Raw genomic sequence first — 15,536 nt, 5'->3', positions numbered from 1 at the left:
TTTTTTTCCACCAATTTTTCATCCCCATCCTGTGTGTATTCCTCTGGAACTTACTTAGGGATTTCTTCATAAGTCGTCTGTTGAAAGAACTGGTCTTCATTCTATTCAGGACACTGGATATACTCAAGTATAAGCCGAGTTTTTCAGGCACAAAATTTGTACCTAAAACCCCAAACTCAGCTTATACTCTGGTCATACAGGTTATTTTTTCAGTGCAAGCACATCCAGTCAAATGCACATAGTCTTTAGTCATCTTCTGCCATCTGCTGGAGGGGGCGGTGCTTCAGCTCAATCCACAAGTCGCGGCTGAGCTGAAGAGGTAGGCGGCTGAACTGAACTGGATGCCACTGAACTATTTAACCCACAGTATTCTGCGTTTTGTATGAGACCAAAGCAGTGATGATATCTGCGAACTCAGTGATGATGACAATGTCTACATCAGATATAGCTGAAGTTCTGTTTGGACATACAGATGAGGAAGAGGAAGAATTCAGTTTTGAAGGATTTTAACCTTTGTGATTTAGCTTGATTACCTATTAAACTGGTTTCCTGCATTTTATTTAAAGTTTTAAAGTTATTGTTGCTAGTTTACAGTTTTTCTCTAGCAATAAATATTGAAAAAAATTTAACCTACTGATTCCTTAATTATTATAATTGTTTTGGGTATATATTTTTATTTTTGAAATTTACCAGTGGCTGCTGCTTTTTCCACCTCAGCTTATATTCGAGTCACTAAATATACCCAGTTTTTAGGGTAAAATTGGAGGGGGGGGGGGTCAGCTTATATTTAAGTATGTAGGATAATTCTTTCCTGCTGGTGCTTAACACTCATTGGATGGAAACATTTTTGGAGTGAAGCATCTTTTGGATTGGCCCCTTTACCCTACCTGTTCTCCACCCCAGGGTTTGGTCCTTCACTTCTCAATAAAGACCTGTGGTCTTGGTGAAAGGCTTACAGTTTTGATTTTCTACAACTGGGTCATTCTGCCCGCTGGCTTTAGTGCTAGGAGTAGATAGTTTGTGGTGGAATTTTCCTGGACCTGTACCATCTCCTTCAACTTTTTGTGGATTATTTCCTGCGTCATCATTTGTTCCTAAACCAGTGTCTCTGCAATCCCTTAGGATTAGACCATGAGGCCTCTGCTTCAGTCGTCTCTCAGAAGATGCTTCCTGATTGCTCTTACTGAAATATTAGTTCCCATTACTTGTTACTCCCCATGCATTTATTTTCTTTATTTGATATTACACATAAGACTTACTACAATCTTGGGTGTTGCATTTTATCTCTCCTTAGAATAGAAACTTTGTAGAAGAACAGGTTCTTTTTGTCTGTTTTGTAAAATCTGTATTCATAAAAACTAGAATATGTGCTTGTTGAAATGGATCAAATAGTGATTTTAAAAAATCCTTGTACCTTTTCTTTGCTCTTCACCTATATAATTCATAACCTATCCTTTGAGAATTATTTCTATGTTTTTTAAAATTGCTTTTCTCAATGGTTTTTTTTAAATCTAAGTTGGTATGAAACAGATTGTTTTATGCTTACGCCTACCCTATCGAGGAATGATTTTCAACTTACTCCTGGCACAGAATTATGTGTGGTTTTACTGCTCTTTGTGGACCATGGGCCATGAGATGCATACCTACTTGCTTTTCTTTGTAAACATTAAATAGGACAGACTCAAATAAATCAAACTATTATTCACTAGAAAACCAAAGGCTATCTTTGATGATATATTTATGAGCCCTATTTTAAGAATTAATTTAATATTATAAGTACTATATTTAAAAATTTCCATTTTATATAGTTGGAAAGCTAGGAAGGCAACTACTTAAAATGTGTTTCATGGGCTAGCAGCAACTACCTCACAGAACTAACAGGAATGATAACCCGTTTTTTTAAGTTCTTGGGTCTTAGCTGCCTATGTTCAGGACTTCTGGCTTTGTGCTTTGGGGTAAGAAGACCATGATTGAACTGGGATTGACCTTAAGCAAGGCAAGTGCCTTAATACATGCATGGCGTCTATACTCAAAATAAGGACTTTTCAACTCCTCCCCATACCTGTTCCTAACCATACTAAGAACTGAACATAAAGTAACACACTTAGTCTTCAGACTTGAAATTGTGGTAAGCATATAATTAAAAGTAGTTAGTATTTTTAAGAATGCTCTGCAATAATTTTGCTGTTACAAATCGGCTAATAGTGCTCTGTAATAATATCAAATTGAGAATCATATAGGAAGATTTTAGTTATCATTGTATCTTAGTTACTTAAAGTAAGTAACTTGAGTTACAGAATCATCACTAAATTTGTTTTTGGCTTTTGGGTTTCACTTGACAGAGCTCAAAGTGCTCAAAGTCCTGGCTCTGCACTCAGGGATCACTCCTGGCAGTGCTCAAGAGCATCATATTGGGTGCTAGGGATTGAACCAAAATCAGCCAGGTGCAAATCAGGTTCCCTACTCCAATGCTTCTTACAAATATAACTTTATTTTCCACTCTGCTACATTTGGGAGAATGAGTAAGCAAATCATCTTAAGTACTTTGAGAAAAAGAAAAGATAGCATTGCTGTATAAACATGTTTGTTTGTTTGTTTGTTTTTGCTTGGTTTAGCACAAGATTCTTGAGTTGTACTGTCTCCAGTCTTGGATATTAATTCAATTATGGGCCAAAATATTTTTTCAATTACAACATCCTATTGACTTTGAGGTCCTTGTAGTCTAATCTACACTCCCCAGAAGTGTAAAAGTTTAATGTGTGTGTTACCTGGGATTGAATGCTTTTCCACTTGTGACTTTTATAAATCATCTAGTGTATAAATTAGTGAATAGAGCAATGTGACATTTAAGACATGTATAATTTATTTAGATAGTGAAAAGATATTTGCAATGTCTGTAGTTATTGCATGATAGTTAGATTGACTTCCTAATACCATGCTGTTTTAGTTACTGCCACTTTACAGTATAGTTTGAAGTTGGGAAAAGTGATATCACCCATCTTCTTTTCCCAAGGATTGCTTTAGGTATTCATGGGGCTTTATTGTTCCATATGAATTTCAGTGTGATTTATCTACTTCTTTGAACAGTGTCATGGGTATCCTTGTAGGAACTGTAGTGAATATGTACAATGATTTGGGAAGTATTGCCAATTTAATGATGTTAATCCTTGCTATCCATGAACAGGGAATGTGTTTTAATTTTTTTTTCTCTTTTATTTCTTGAATTAGTGTTTTATAGTTTTCCAAGTATAGGTCTTTCACCTCTAATTAATTTGTTTCCAAGGTAATTGACTTCTTTGTCACAATTATGAATTGGCTTGCTATTTTAATATCTCTTTTGGGCGTCTGTTTTTTGACTTCCTTATTCCCCACTCTCCTTTTGCTTTGTAGTTGTCATGTTGGCAAGAGGATGCCACACACTTGGCTTCAGTGCACAAGGTTGTTTTTGTGGTACTGGTACTACAATTAATTACTCTTACTGATGATATAAAGTGCTAACAGGGGTCAGACTTATGGTCCCTGACATTAAGTAGGTGCTCTAGCACATCCCTAGACCCTTTCCCTCATTTTCTGAGGTCAATATTAGATGGATGGGATATGTTCTAGGGCAGTGATGGCTAACCTTTTTGAGCCCGAGTGCCCAAACTGCCGTACAGTGCCCGGTCCTCCCAATGGCCTGTCCGCCCCCTTGCCAGGTGAGCTGCGAAGCAGACACAGGCACTCTCACCTCCCTCCGTGCAGCATATCTTAATTGCGGACCTTCCTGCATGCCAGCTGCAAGGCCTTCATGTGCCATAGGCTCACCATCGAGGTTCTAGGGTATCTTATTTTTTTCTAGTAATATTCTTACTTTGGTATATTAGTTCTTCTGAATATTCCTGCACATTATAGCTCTATTTCATAGATGTGAACAGAGAAGAAAAGAAACTTTAGAGATGGTTTTAAGTGTCTTTTAATCTTGAGCTATCTCCTATTTTTTCTAATATAAATTGAAGAAAATTGTCAGACATGAGTTAGTTCTAAAAAGGGATTTTAATTATTTATTAATAATCAGTGCTTTTCACTCACACTATATATACATTCTATATACTTTCTCTGTATGGTACAAGTCCATTCAATCAGTTGACAGTTTTGATTTTTAAAAGTTCAAGTATGGATATTAGAAATATTGTCAACCATTATAACTATCAGGAAAGTGGCATAGAAGATTGTGCCTTATATCATGATTAACAGTAAGGGGAAATAAAGACATAGGTAAGGAGAAGTAAAAGTTAGGTATAGAAGTCAAGTAAGCCTGTACAAATGACAGAAGCATTTTGGAGAGGGGACTAACAGCACATTTGGTGCAGAATTTACCTCTTCTTGTGGGAAGTGCCTCCATTTATCTGCATGTTGTGTTGGATAAAAGTACAAGCTACATATCTGAGTGAATACATAGAAATATAGTAAGCAGTAGTTTGAAGACAAAAATGGGAAGACAAATCATGAAAACTTAGTATTACAACAATCAGGAAAGATTTTGACCATGGTAGCATTTTTAGTTAAAGGAGACATTTACCAGAGCTAAAATGGAAGCACAGAAAGAGATAATTATGGAGATATGTAAAATTTGGTTGTTTACAAAGACAAAGGTTTTTAAACGCTTTTGAGGTCGCTATTTTATGTACTCTTTACAACAGCTCTAATTGGTGGATGTTACAAGTGATCGTTTCTATGTGTAACTCTTAAAATTGCTAATAACTGGTTGTGCCAAGCAATACGATTTCTTTTTTCTCTATTTCCTCATTTAGAAATTCTAAGTAATAATGGACTCACCTCAGAGGAAGAGAAGTAACGTTTACCAAACAGTTAACATGGTACTTGGTACATGTTGAATATCAATAAATGTAGGATGTTGGTGTAGTTTCTGTAAACTATAATCTGAATACATTAATATTTAGCAATATTTTGGTATAGGATATTACATCTTATAGAATATAAGTGGATTATTTATGCATATGTATTACCATTTCTATCCAAAATGATTTTGACTCTTACATACTCTTTACTCAAAAACGGACATATATTAGGATTACAAATTATGTTTCTATTATTTTTGAGCCAAAGTCATAATTTACTATGCTCAGCCCTTTATTGGATATTTTTATATTCTTCACATTTAATTTTCTTTTACCCCAAACGAGTTTTTCGGTATTTTCATTTGGGTAATGTACCTTCAGTCTGTATGCAATCACATATAATACAACAAATGTTTTTTCAGTGGGCTTTTTAGTTTCTATTCTAGAAAATAAAATATTTTAAATCATGATTGATTCAAGGAGCGGTTCTGCCTTTTTTTCCTACCTTTCCTATCAATAACCTATCTCTCTGATTCCGATGACATCTTTGATTTATTTGCACTTTATTTATTTGAAATAGTCACAATGTTACTAACATTGATGCTTTTTATGTGGAAAGGCACTGAACTTCTATTACTTCCAGTTCCAGAGACCCACGATATTTACGCTTCTTATTCTAGTCCATCTCTTCCTCCCCACTCACTTCAAATCCCTTCTCCCCACTTCTTGGTTACCATAGCTCCAAAGGGTTGTTGACTTTAGATACATACAGTTCATTCCCTTTCTTTGTTTCTCTTTCTATGAAATATGACTGAGTTCTTCTGGGTTCCCTCTTAGTAACTTTGCCTCACTTGACACCCGCTAGCTCCCACCAGTATGTAGTAAAAAAAATCAAGAATTTCACCTTTTTGGGTGGGTTGTTTTGTACTTGTTTTTGAGCCACAATATGTGATGTCAGGGCTTACTCCTGGCTCTACCATTACTCTGGTGCGTAAGGGACCATGGGATGGTGGTGATCAAACCTGAGGGGACTGTGTCAAGGTACACTTTCTACCTGCTGAACTATTTCTTCATATTCCATTCTTGTATGTGTGTGAGAGAGACATCTTTATTAATTCTTTCATTTATATAACTTTAAAAATAAAAATATGGGGCTAGAGTGGTAACACATTAGGTAGGGCATTTACATTGCACATGGCCAAGGTAACACACCAGGTAGGGCATTTACATTGCACATGGCCATGGTAACACATCAAGTAGGGCATTTACATGGCTAACATTTACATGGCCAACATTTACATGGCCAACCTGGGTTCAATTCTCAGTATCCCTAGCACCTCTAGGAGTAACCCCTGATATATCACCAAGTATGGCTCACAAACAAACAACAAACCGAAAACAAAAAAACCAACCAAGCTAAGTGGATGTACATTTTCAAAATAAATTCTTTTTGTAAGTCTGGTTTGAGAGAAAAGAATATATTATATTTAATCAGATTATGTTAATTTTTTCAATAATGTAACCATATAATTTTTATTTTTTATTGTTTTTTAATTTTAATCAAAGTGGATTACAAATCTTTCACAGTATTATTTTAGGTACATAGTGATATTGAATCAGGGACGTTCCCACCACCAATGTTGTCCTCCCTTCACCCCTGTTCCCAACATGCATCCCATATCCTCCTCTATGACCCCCCAGGCTGCTAGTATAAAGTGGTCTTCTCTGTGTCTAGTATATTGTAAATTGGGTATCTATTCTGTTGTCGTTGGTTTTGGATTTGGTGTTTAAGTCTGATCATTTTTTTTATTTCTGCTTAACGTTCATACGACTGTTTAGTGTTGGTACCCTTCATTATTTCCTCCTCCATTTGTGAGGAGCAAGATGGTTCAAGTTGTGTGGTTCTGTTTGAAAGAAAGAGGAAAAATATAATAATAAAATAAAATGGGGCAAAAATCAAACAAGCAAAACATGGGAGGAGGCCTTCTAGAGGCTATATCTATCAACTTAAGAGCAGAAAGGGAAAAGGAAGAAAAACATAACAATACAAAAAAGAGATAAAAGATAAAAAAAAATTAAACAAAAAACTCGAAAAGCACCACAGCAATATAGACAGCAGCCACACAATAACCATGGTCCTGAAATAAAAACAAAACAAAGCACACAGAAAAAAAACCCAACAAACAATAGCCTTAACTTTTCACATAATGGTTTGCTTTAGAATATTCTGAATGCAAGCCTTAGAGTTAACTTCTATGTATACCTTGTTTTATTCCAGAGTAGGTAAAGTACAGATTCGTTGACATTTTTCTCTCTCTTTTTTTTGGCCATACCCATTTGATGTTCAAGGGTTACTCCTGGCTAAGCGCTCAGAAATTGCCCCTGGCTTGGGGGGACCATATGGGATGCTGGGGGATCAAACCTCAGTCCTTCCTTGGCTAGCACTTGCAAGACAGACACCTTACCTCTAGCGCCACCTCACCAGCCCCAACATTTTTCTCTTTTTTAAAAAAAATAAATAAATGGGGCCCGGAAAGATAGCACAGCGGTGTTTGCCTTGAAAGCAGGCGATCTAGGACCAAAGGTGGTTGGTTCGAATCCCGGTGTCCCATATGGTCCCCCGTGCCTGCCAGGAGCTATTTCTGAGCAGACAGCCAGGAGTAACCCCTGAGCACCGCTGAGTGTGGCCCAAAAACCAAAATAAATAAATAAATAAATAAATAAATAAATAAATAAATAAATAGATGTATTTATTTTAGACACTGTGGTTTACAGAATTGTTCAAAATATAGCTATTTCTTACATTCAATATTCCAACACCAGTCCCACCTCCAATGTAACGTTCCCTCCACCCTGGTCATCAGATCCTAACCTCCCTGAAGCCTGTCCTTTGTTGGCAGGTATATATAATTTATTTAACATAACTTGGTACAACAAATGGTAATGGAATTATAGAAAAATGCTGCATTAAATTAAATTTGTGGGGGCTGGAGGATAGCACAGCGGTAAGGTGTTTGCCTTGCATGCGGGCCAACACAGAACAGACTTTGGTTAGAATCCTGGCACCCCATATGATCCCCCGAGCATGCCAGGAGCCTTTTCTGAATGCAGAGCCAGGAGTAACCCCTGAACGCTGTTGGATGTGATTCAAAAACAAAACAAAACAAAAAATTAGATTTGTGAAAATTTTTATATCGCAATGATGGTTTATGTCATTTTCTGAAGTTCTGTTAAACTTTTTTTTTTTTTTTTTTTTTTTTTTTTTTTGTGGTTTTTGGGTCACACCCGGCAGTGCTCAGGGGTTATTCCTGGCTCCAGGCTCAGAAATTGCTCCTGGCAGGCACGGGAGGACCATATATGGGACGCCGGGATTCGAACCGATGACCTCCTGCATGAGAGGCAAACGCCTTACCTCCATGCTATCTCTCCGGCCCAGTTCTGTTAAACTTAATATTGCCAGTTGAGCATTCTGTTGTCAGTTTGTTGAGTTTATGTGGTTTTAGTGGTAATTTCACATCTAGTTTTTAGATTTGAGTTAGATTTCCAATAAAATTATGGAGTTAACTGTTCTTATCCTTGTGACCTTTGGGCAGATTATTTAATTTTTCTTATCAGTTTTATTATTTCTACAGAGGATTAATGATACCTTAATTTGATAGGCATCATTAAAAATGAGTTATTCTTTTAAAAAATTATTCTAGTACATAGGATTATTAGAAATTATACTTTTTCCTATGATAGTTTTTAAGGAACAAGTAAATTATTTACTTAAGTCATGAGCAAAATTCATTCTACCCATGTGTAGTAAGTTATTATCTTTCAAACTAATGCTTTTTGTAAAATATGCACATAATGGTATTATTTTATTTGAACTCCACAACTAACAAATGCTAATGGAATTATAGAAAAATAGTATTTAAAGAAAGATACTATTGAATTTTAATGGATTCTTCTTCATCAATGCTGAAACATCTAAAATGATTCTCTGTTTGTTCGAGCATCTTAATAAGATTTTTGTTTTTAAATAGGGACTATATCCAGTGATGTTTGACCCAATGTAGATGTTTGTCGTGAATCCACTAGGGCCCAGTTGGCATTGTTGAACTTGAAGTCAGACATTTAACTTGAGGTCTCACAGCTGCAGAGTTGTGCTATACCTTGCCCTCAGGCAACTTTTGGCATATAAATAATATAGAAATTTGTTGGCTTTAGCAGCTAGAGCAACGGCTCAATAGGTAGAGCATTTGCCTTGCATGCAGTCCACCTGGGTTTGAGCCCCAGGATCCCATATGGTGCCCTGAGTTCTGCCAGGAGTGATTACTTAAACTACGAGTGGATTCAGTGTAAAGTTTTTCTTTATTGAGTATTATACTTAATCAACTATGACAACCTTTGAAAGAAGTTTCCTACCTTAACTCTACTGTTTTTGGTTTGTCTTCTTTTCCTTTCACTTTACTTTTCTATATTATTGAGAAAGGAAAAATCTAAGAGTGGTAGTCATGAATTTGTGTCTACCCTTGATATGGCAGTTCTATAAATGGGATTATTTGCATGGTTCTACATTTAACTTAATCATATCATTAATTTCTAGGCTGATTATTACATAATGCTTTATATCACAGATCAATAGGAGAATTTTAGTCTTCCTCTTTTCTATTATGGCCTAAGAGGTATATATTTTCTGTTGAATTGATATGTTTTGTATATTAAAAGGCCTATGCATTTTCTAAACAAGAAAATTATTTTTATTTAAAATACCACATAAAAGCCATGTATACTTATTAAATCTTATACATCTATGCCCTAAAGCTCTCAAGAAAAAGTGGTTAAAATTTTTGTTTTCATGTCTTGATTATAAGTAAAATCACTTGTCATAGTGAGTTGCAAAATGCAGACCTTCATTATGAAGCTGCCTGTTTCTCATTTGGATCTGACATATTAAAAAGCATATAATTAATGGTTGACATTAGTAATTAACATTAACTTTATGGTCCCTAATATGCCATCATTCATCCATCAAGTAACCAGAAATGCATAATGCAATGGCATCTAGGTTTTAATGATATAAAACAGTCTTTTAGTTTCACGTACCATAAACGTTAAATGCTCAAAATGTATTTAAAGGATGTTTTTGTAAGAATTTACTGATTGATAGCCATATTTTTATTTCTTTTTAGAAGTATGCATCAACAATTGTGTCAGGAACTTAAGAAAGAAAATGTAGACCTAATTGTACAGTCATCATTATCAACTAAAGAGCGCCACCTTGCTGCAGTCTCCAGAGCTCTCTGGAAGCACTTCTTTTCATTCCTGAAGAGTCAGAGGATGTCCCCCATAGTGCCTCTCTCACAACTGGCAGATGCAGCCGCAGGTCAGTATGGTTAATTTGCTAATTAGTTTCTCATTTTGCAGTCTGCCAGCTTTTTTTCTTGTTTGCTTGCTAACCAACTCTTACTTTGCTACGTATAATAAATATTTTGACAACAGTGAAGTGTAAAATGATGTTGTATTCAGTGCTCCTAGATTCTGTTTTAGTTTGTATTTAGTTAATTTGATAAAGGACTAAATTATGTGAAATTATATGCAATAATTTAAATTTACATGAGTTACTTTTCTAGCAAGAGGTCCTTGTCTTTCTTAAAAGTATATTTTGTTCAAAATGTATTAAGAAGTATTCAAGAGGTCTGGAGAGAATGCATAAGATTAAGGTACTTGCTTTGCACAAACCCAACCCTTTCTTGATCCCTAGCACTGCTTATAGTCACGTGAACATTGCCAGGAGTGATTCCTGAGTACAGAACCAGGAAGGAATAAGGCCTGAGTTTTACCAGTTTGCCCTCTGCCAAACAAAAGAAAGAAATACTAGGCTAGATTAAAATTGTTAAAGGAACTAACTGTATTTAAATTCAACATATATTGATATATAAAATTTATGAAAAACCTAAGATCTACACTAAGTATTTTTCTTTATTTTTTATTTTTGTAATGACTATGTCTAACAAAAGATGAATTGTTTTTCATTTTTATTTTGACCATATTGGCTTACATATCTTTCACAGTGGTATTTTAAGTAAAAGCTGAATTTTAAAGAACTATATATGAGACTGGATGATAGAAAATTTGAAGATTGTAACTTGGTAGTGCTTGCATATTTTGGCTTTATAATAATAGGTTGAAGGTTTTTTTTTTGAGGGGGGGGGTGTCACACCTTGCAGCGCTCAGGGGCTACTTCTGGCTCTACATTCAGAAATCACTCCTGGCAGGCTCGGGAGCATATGGGATAACGGGATTCGAACCACCATCCTTCTGCATGGAAGGCAAATGCCTTACTTCCATGCTATCTCTCCGGTTCCAGGTTGAAGAATTTTAATAGGTCAACTATTTTCCAATTTTTTAATAAATACCTTAATCGAATCACCATGAGATACACAGTTAAGAGATTGTTCATGATTGAGTTTCTGTCATGCAATATACAACACTCTTCACCAGTGCACATTTCCTGCTACCACTGTCCCAGATTCCCTCCCAGCCCTTCCCCTATCTGCCTCAATGGCAAAGATCTCTCTCATTTTCTCTCTCACTCTCTTTCCCCTTTTTTTCTTATTAGACACTGGTTTGCCATTTTGTTAGTGAAGAGGTATAATGCACATCACTTAATCTCATTTCAGCATCCGATTCTTGTATAGAGAGATTGTTTCCTACTATCATTGTTACAATAGTACTTTCTCTGCCCTATACTATACTCCCTTGCTATTTGTGGCAAACTTCCGACATCGACTGACTCTTGTTTGTATTATCTCTTGATATTAATATATACCATAAATGGGAGTGATTGTTTATATGTCCTTCTCCCTCTGACTAGTTTTTCTCAGCATAATACTCACCATATCTATCTGTGTATAAGCAAATTTCATGACTTCATTTTTCCTAACAGATATATAGTAGTTCACTGTGTAGATAAACCATCGTTTCTTTATCCACTCATCTGTTTTCAAACACTTGTGTTATTTTCAGATTCTAGCATTTGTGAATAGTGCTGCAATGAACAGAGGAGTGCAGATGGTATTTCTGCATTGTGTTTTGGGCCTCTAGAGTATATTTCTCAGAGTGGTATTGTTGGGTCTTAAGGAAGCTTAATTTTTAGCTTTTTGAGGAATATCCATATTGTTTTCTGAAAAGATGGATCAGTCAACATTCCCACCAATAATGAATGTGAGTCCCTTTCTCCATGCATCTGCACTATTTTTTCTTGTTCTTTGTTTCTTGTGCCAGTCTTGTGGTATGAGAAAATGCCTCATTATTTTGGTTTGCTTTTTTATATGCCTTTTGCTCATCTATTTCTTTGAGAAAGTTTCTGTTCATATCTTCCCATTTTTGGATGGAATTAGTTTTTTTTTTCTTGTTAAACTCTGCCAGTGCCTTATAGATATTAATTTATCAGATGGTTATCAGGTGAATAGTTTATATATCTTATATATCTTAGATATTAATTTATCAGATGGATATCAGGTGAATAGTTTCTCCTAAATTTTATGGACAGCCTTTGTATCCTGGTCCACTGTTGTTCCTTTGAAGTACAGAAACTACTTAGTTTAATAATATAGTCCCATTTGTTTATCTTTTCTTATGCTTGTTTGTGGTGTTTTATCCTTTAGATGACTTAGCATCAACATCATGGAGTGTTCCACCTACATTTTCTTCTTTGTAATTTATTGTTTCAGATCTTATATCAAGGAAGGTCTTTTATTATTTATTTGATCTTTGTGTATGGTGTTAGAAAGAGATCTGAGTTCAGTTTCTTGAATGTAACTGACCAGTTTTTCCAGCACCCCTTGAAGAGACTTTTCTTACTCCTCCTCACATTTTTTTTTGCTCCTTTATTAAAGATTAATTTATCATTTGCCTGGGATATCTCAAGATATTCGATTGTATTCAACTGAAATGAGAGTCTTTATTCTAATACCTTGTTGTTGTAATTACTGCCACTTTGCAGTACAGTTTGAAGTTGAGGAGTGGTACTACCCATCAACCTCATGGGTATCTTTATATGAATTGCATTAAATCTGTACAATGCTTTGGTAAGTGTTACCATTTTAATGATATTAATCCTCCCAATCTATGATTAGAAGGTGTATTTCCAATTCCTTGTGTCCTCTGAATTCCTGAAGCAGTGTTTTATTTTTTTTCTTTGTGTACGTCTTTCACCTCTTTAGTTAAGTTGACTCTAAGGTACTTAATTTTCTGAAGCACAATTATGAATTTTATATTTTTTAGTATTTCTTTTTTCCTTTTCATTATTTGTATATAGAAAAAGCCATGGATTTTTACAAACTAATTTTGTAGCCTGCCACTTTATTATGCAAGCCTCTTATTTCTAGAACAAAGACCAGGATATAAAGACTATCTATGACATATGAGAAACTATTCACTTGATACCTATTTTTTTGTTTTTAAGATTTTTTAAATATGCTGTCATGTTATCTACAAACACTAAGAGCTTGACTTCTCATTTTTCCTTATGGGGATATTTTATTTTATTTTGGTCTAATTCTATGGCAAGTACTTTCAGTACTTTATTAAATAGAAGTGGTGAGAGTGGGCAGGCTTGGCTTGTACCTAGTGTTAGAAGAAAAGCTTATAGTTTTTCTCTATTGAGTATAATGTTTTCTAGGGCTCATGGTTCATGGTTTGTGGGTTTTTTTTTTTTATATTTAGGAAAGTTCCTTCAATTCCCATCTTGTTGAGATTTGCATGAATGGGTGCTGGATCTTGTCTAATGCTTTCTCTACATCTGTTTTTACGGCCATATGATTTTTTTTCTTTGTTGATAGGCTGTATTATATTGGTTGACTTGAGTATGTTATTTTGTCCTTACATCACTGGGATAATACTACTTGGTCCTGGAGTATGACCTTTTTTAATGATTCTATTTCCTTGTATTTGTTTGGGAATCTTTGCATCTGTATTTAAGGACATCATCAGCCTGTAGTTCTCTTTTTTGTGGTATTTCTTTCAGTTTTTTGGTAACTTTATAGAAAGTGGGAATGTTTCAGTTTTCTTTGATTTCCTGAAAGATCCTGAAAAATAATTCGCTTTAGGTTCTTTTCAAAGGTTTGACAGAATAATCTAGTGGATCCATCTAGCCTGAGCTTTTGTTGTTGTTGTTATTTGTTTTTGTTTTGGAGCCACACAGCTTAGGGATTACTCCAGCTCTGCACTCAGAAATAGTTCCTGACAGGCTCGGGGGACTGTATAGGATCCCATGGATCGAACCCCGCTCATCCCTGATTGGCCAGGTGCAAGGCAAACGCCCTGTTGCTGTGCTATCACTTCAGCCCCTGAAGCTTTTGTTTTGGGGAACTTTTGTTTACTATTTCAATTTCCTCAATAGTGGTAAGTCTGTTCATGTATTCCACATCATCTTGGTCCAACCATGGGAAGGTTATAGGACACAAGAATCTATCATATTTTCTAGGTTCTCTTGTTTTATGGTATAAAGATTCGCAAAGTAATTTTATATTCTGCTTTGAGTTTCTGTAGTAATTGTTGTGATATCCCCCTTTCATTTCTGATTTGGTTTCTTAGGAATCTCTATGAGTCTTGCTAATGGTTTATCAATCTGATTTATTTTTTCAAAGACTCAACTCTTGCTTTCATTGATGTTCTGGATTGTTTTCTGTTTATTAATTTCTGGTGTAAGTTTTATTATTTCCTTTCTCTTGCCTGTTTTTGACACATTTTATTGATCATTTTCCAGTTTCTCAAGCTGTGCCATTAAATTATCTCTGTAGGTCCTTTCTTTCAGATGAATGATTGCAAAGCTACAAATTTTCCTCTTAATATTACTTTTTTGCTGTGTCCCACAAATTTTGATCATTTGTGTCTTTATTCTCATTTGTTTTCAGGATTCATTTTCTTCCTCTTTGATTTCCTCTTTTAGTTCAAAAGTGAACTGTTTCATTTTCAAATCTTAAAATCACTTTTCCATTTCTGTTTGTAATTTACTTCTATTTTCAGTTCATTATGATCTGAGTTGATTGTTGATACAATTTCTTGATTTTATGGAGGTACGTTTTGTTGCCTAGCATATGGTTTGTATTGGAGTATGTCCCATATGGAGAAAAAAAGAAATAGATAGATAGATAGATAGATAGATAGATAGATAGATAGATAGATAGATAGATAGATAGATAGATAGATAGGGAGAGAGAGAGAGAGAGAAATCTATGTATTCAGTATTCACTAAGATGCTCTTCCAATTCCTCCTTCAACATCAGTATATTCTTGTTGAATTTTCACTTAGTTGTTCTATCAAAAGGTGCCATAGAGGTGATGAAGTCTCCAACTACTATTTTGTTGCTATTGATGTCTTTCTTCAAGTCTGTTAGCTCTTGTTTGAATTATTTTACTGGCCTCTCACTGGGTGTATCTGATTAGGAGTGTGATTTCTTCCCAATACTTATTTTCCTTGATCTCTGTCTCTTGCAACATTTTTAGCCTCAGGTCTATATCATCTGATATGAGTATGGCCATCCCAGCTTTTTAAAGGATTTTTTTGCTTTAGGAATTATCTTCCAAACTTGACTTTCATTTTGTTTTTGCTTTTGACTATTCATTTTGTTTTTGCTTTTTGACTATTGCAGTCAGTAGAATGTCAGATTTTCTGATCCATTTTTTTATTCTGTGTCTCTTCTGTGT

At 35.1% G+C, this 15,536-nt stretch overlaps 1 protein-coding gene across 1 annotated transcript in view; it reads left to right on the top strand.

Annotated features, from left to right (window-relative positions):
• MMS22L (MMS22 like, DNA repair protein) overlaps positions 1 to 15,536 on the top strand; it is a 118,140-nt gene that overhangs the window by 73,561 nt on the left and 29,043 nt on the right. Inside the window, exon 14 of the mRNA XM_049771323.1 lies at positions 10,016 to 10,209. Within this exon, the coding sequence (XP_049627280.1) occupies positions 10,016 to 10,209 (194 nt within the window). The remainder of the gene's footprint in view (positions 1 to 10,015; positions 10,210 to 15,536) is intronic.

Source organism: Suncus etruscus, chromosome 4 (genome assembly GCF_024139225.1).
Source record: "Suncus etruscus isolate mSunEtr1 chromosome 4, mSunEtr1.pri.cur, whole genome shotgun sequence".
NCBI lineage: Eukaryota > Metazoa > Chordata > Mammalia > Eulipotyphla > Soricidae > Suncus > Suncus etruscus.
Note: the sequence above shows the minus strand (reverse complement) of the source record. Positions and strands in the feature narration are given on the sequence as shown.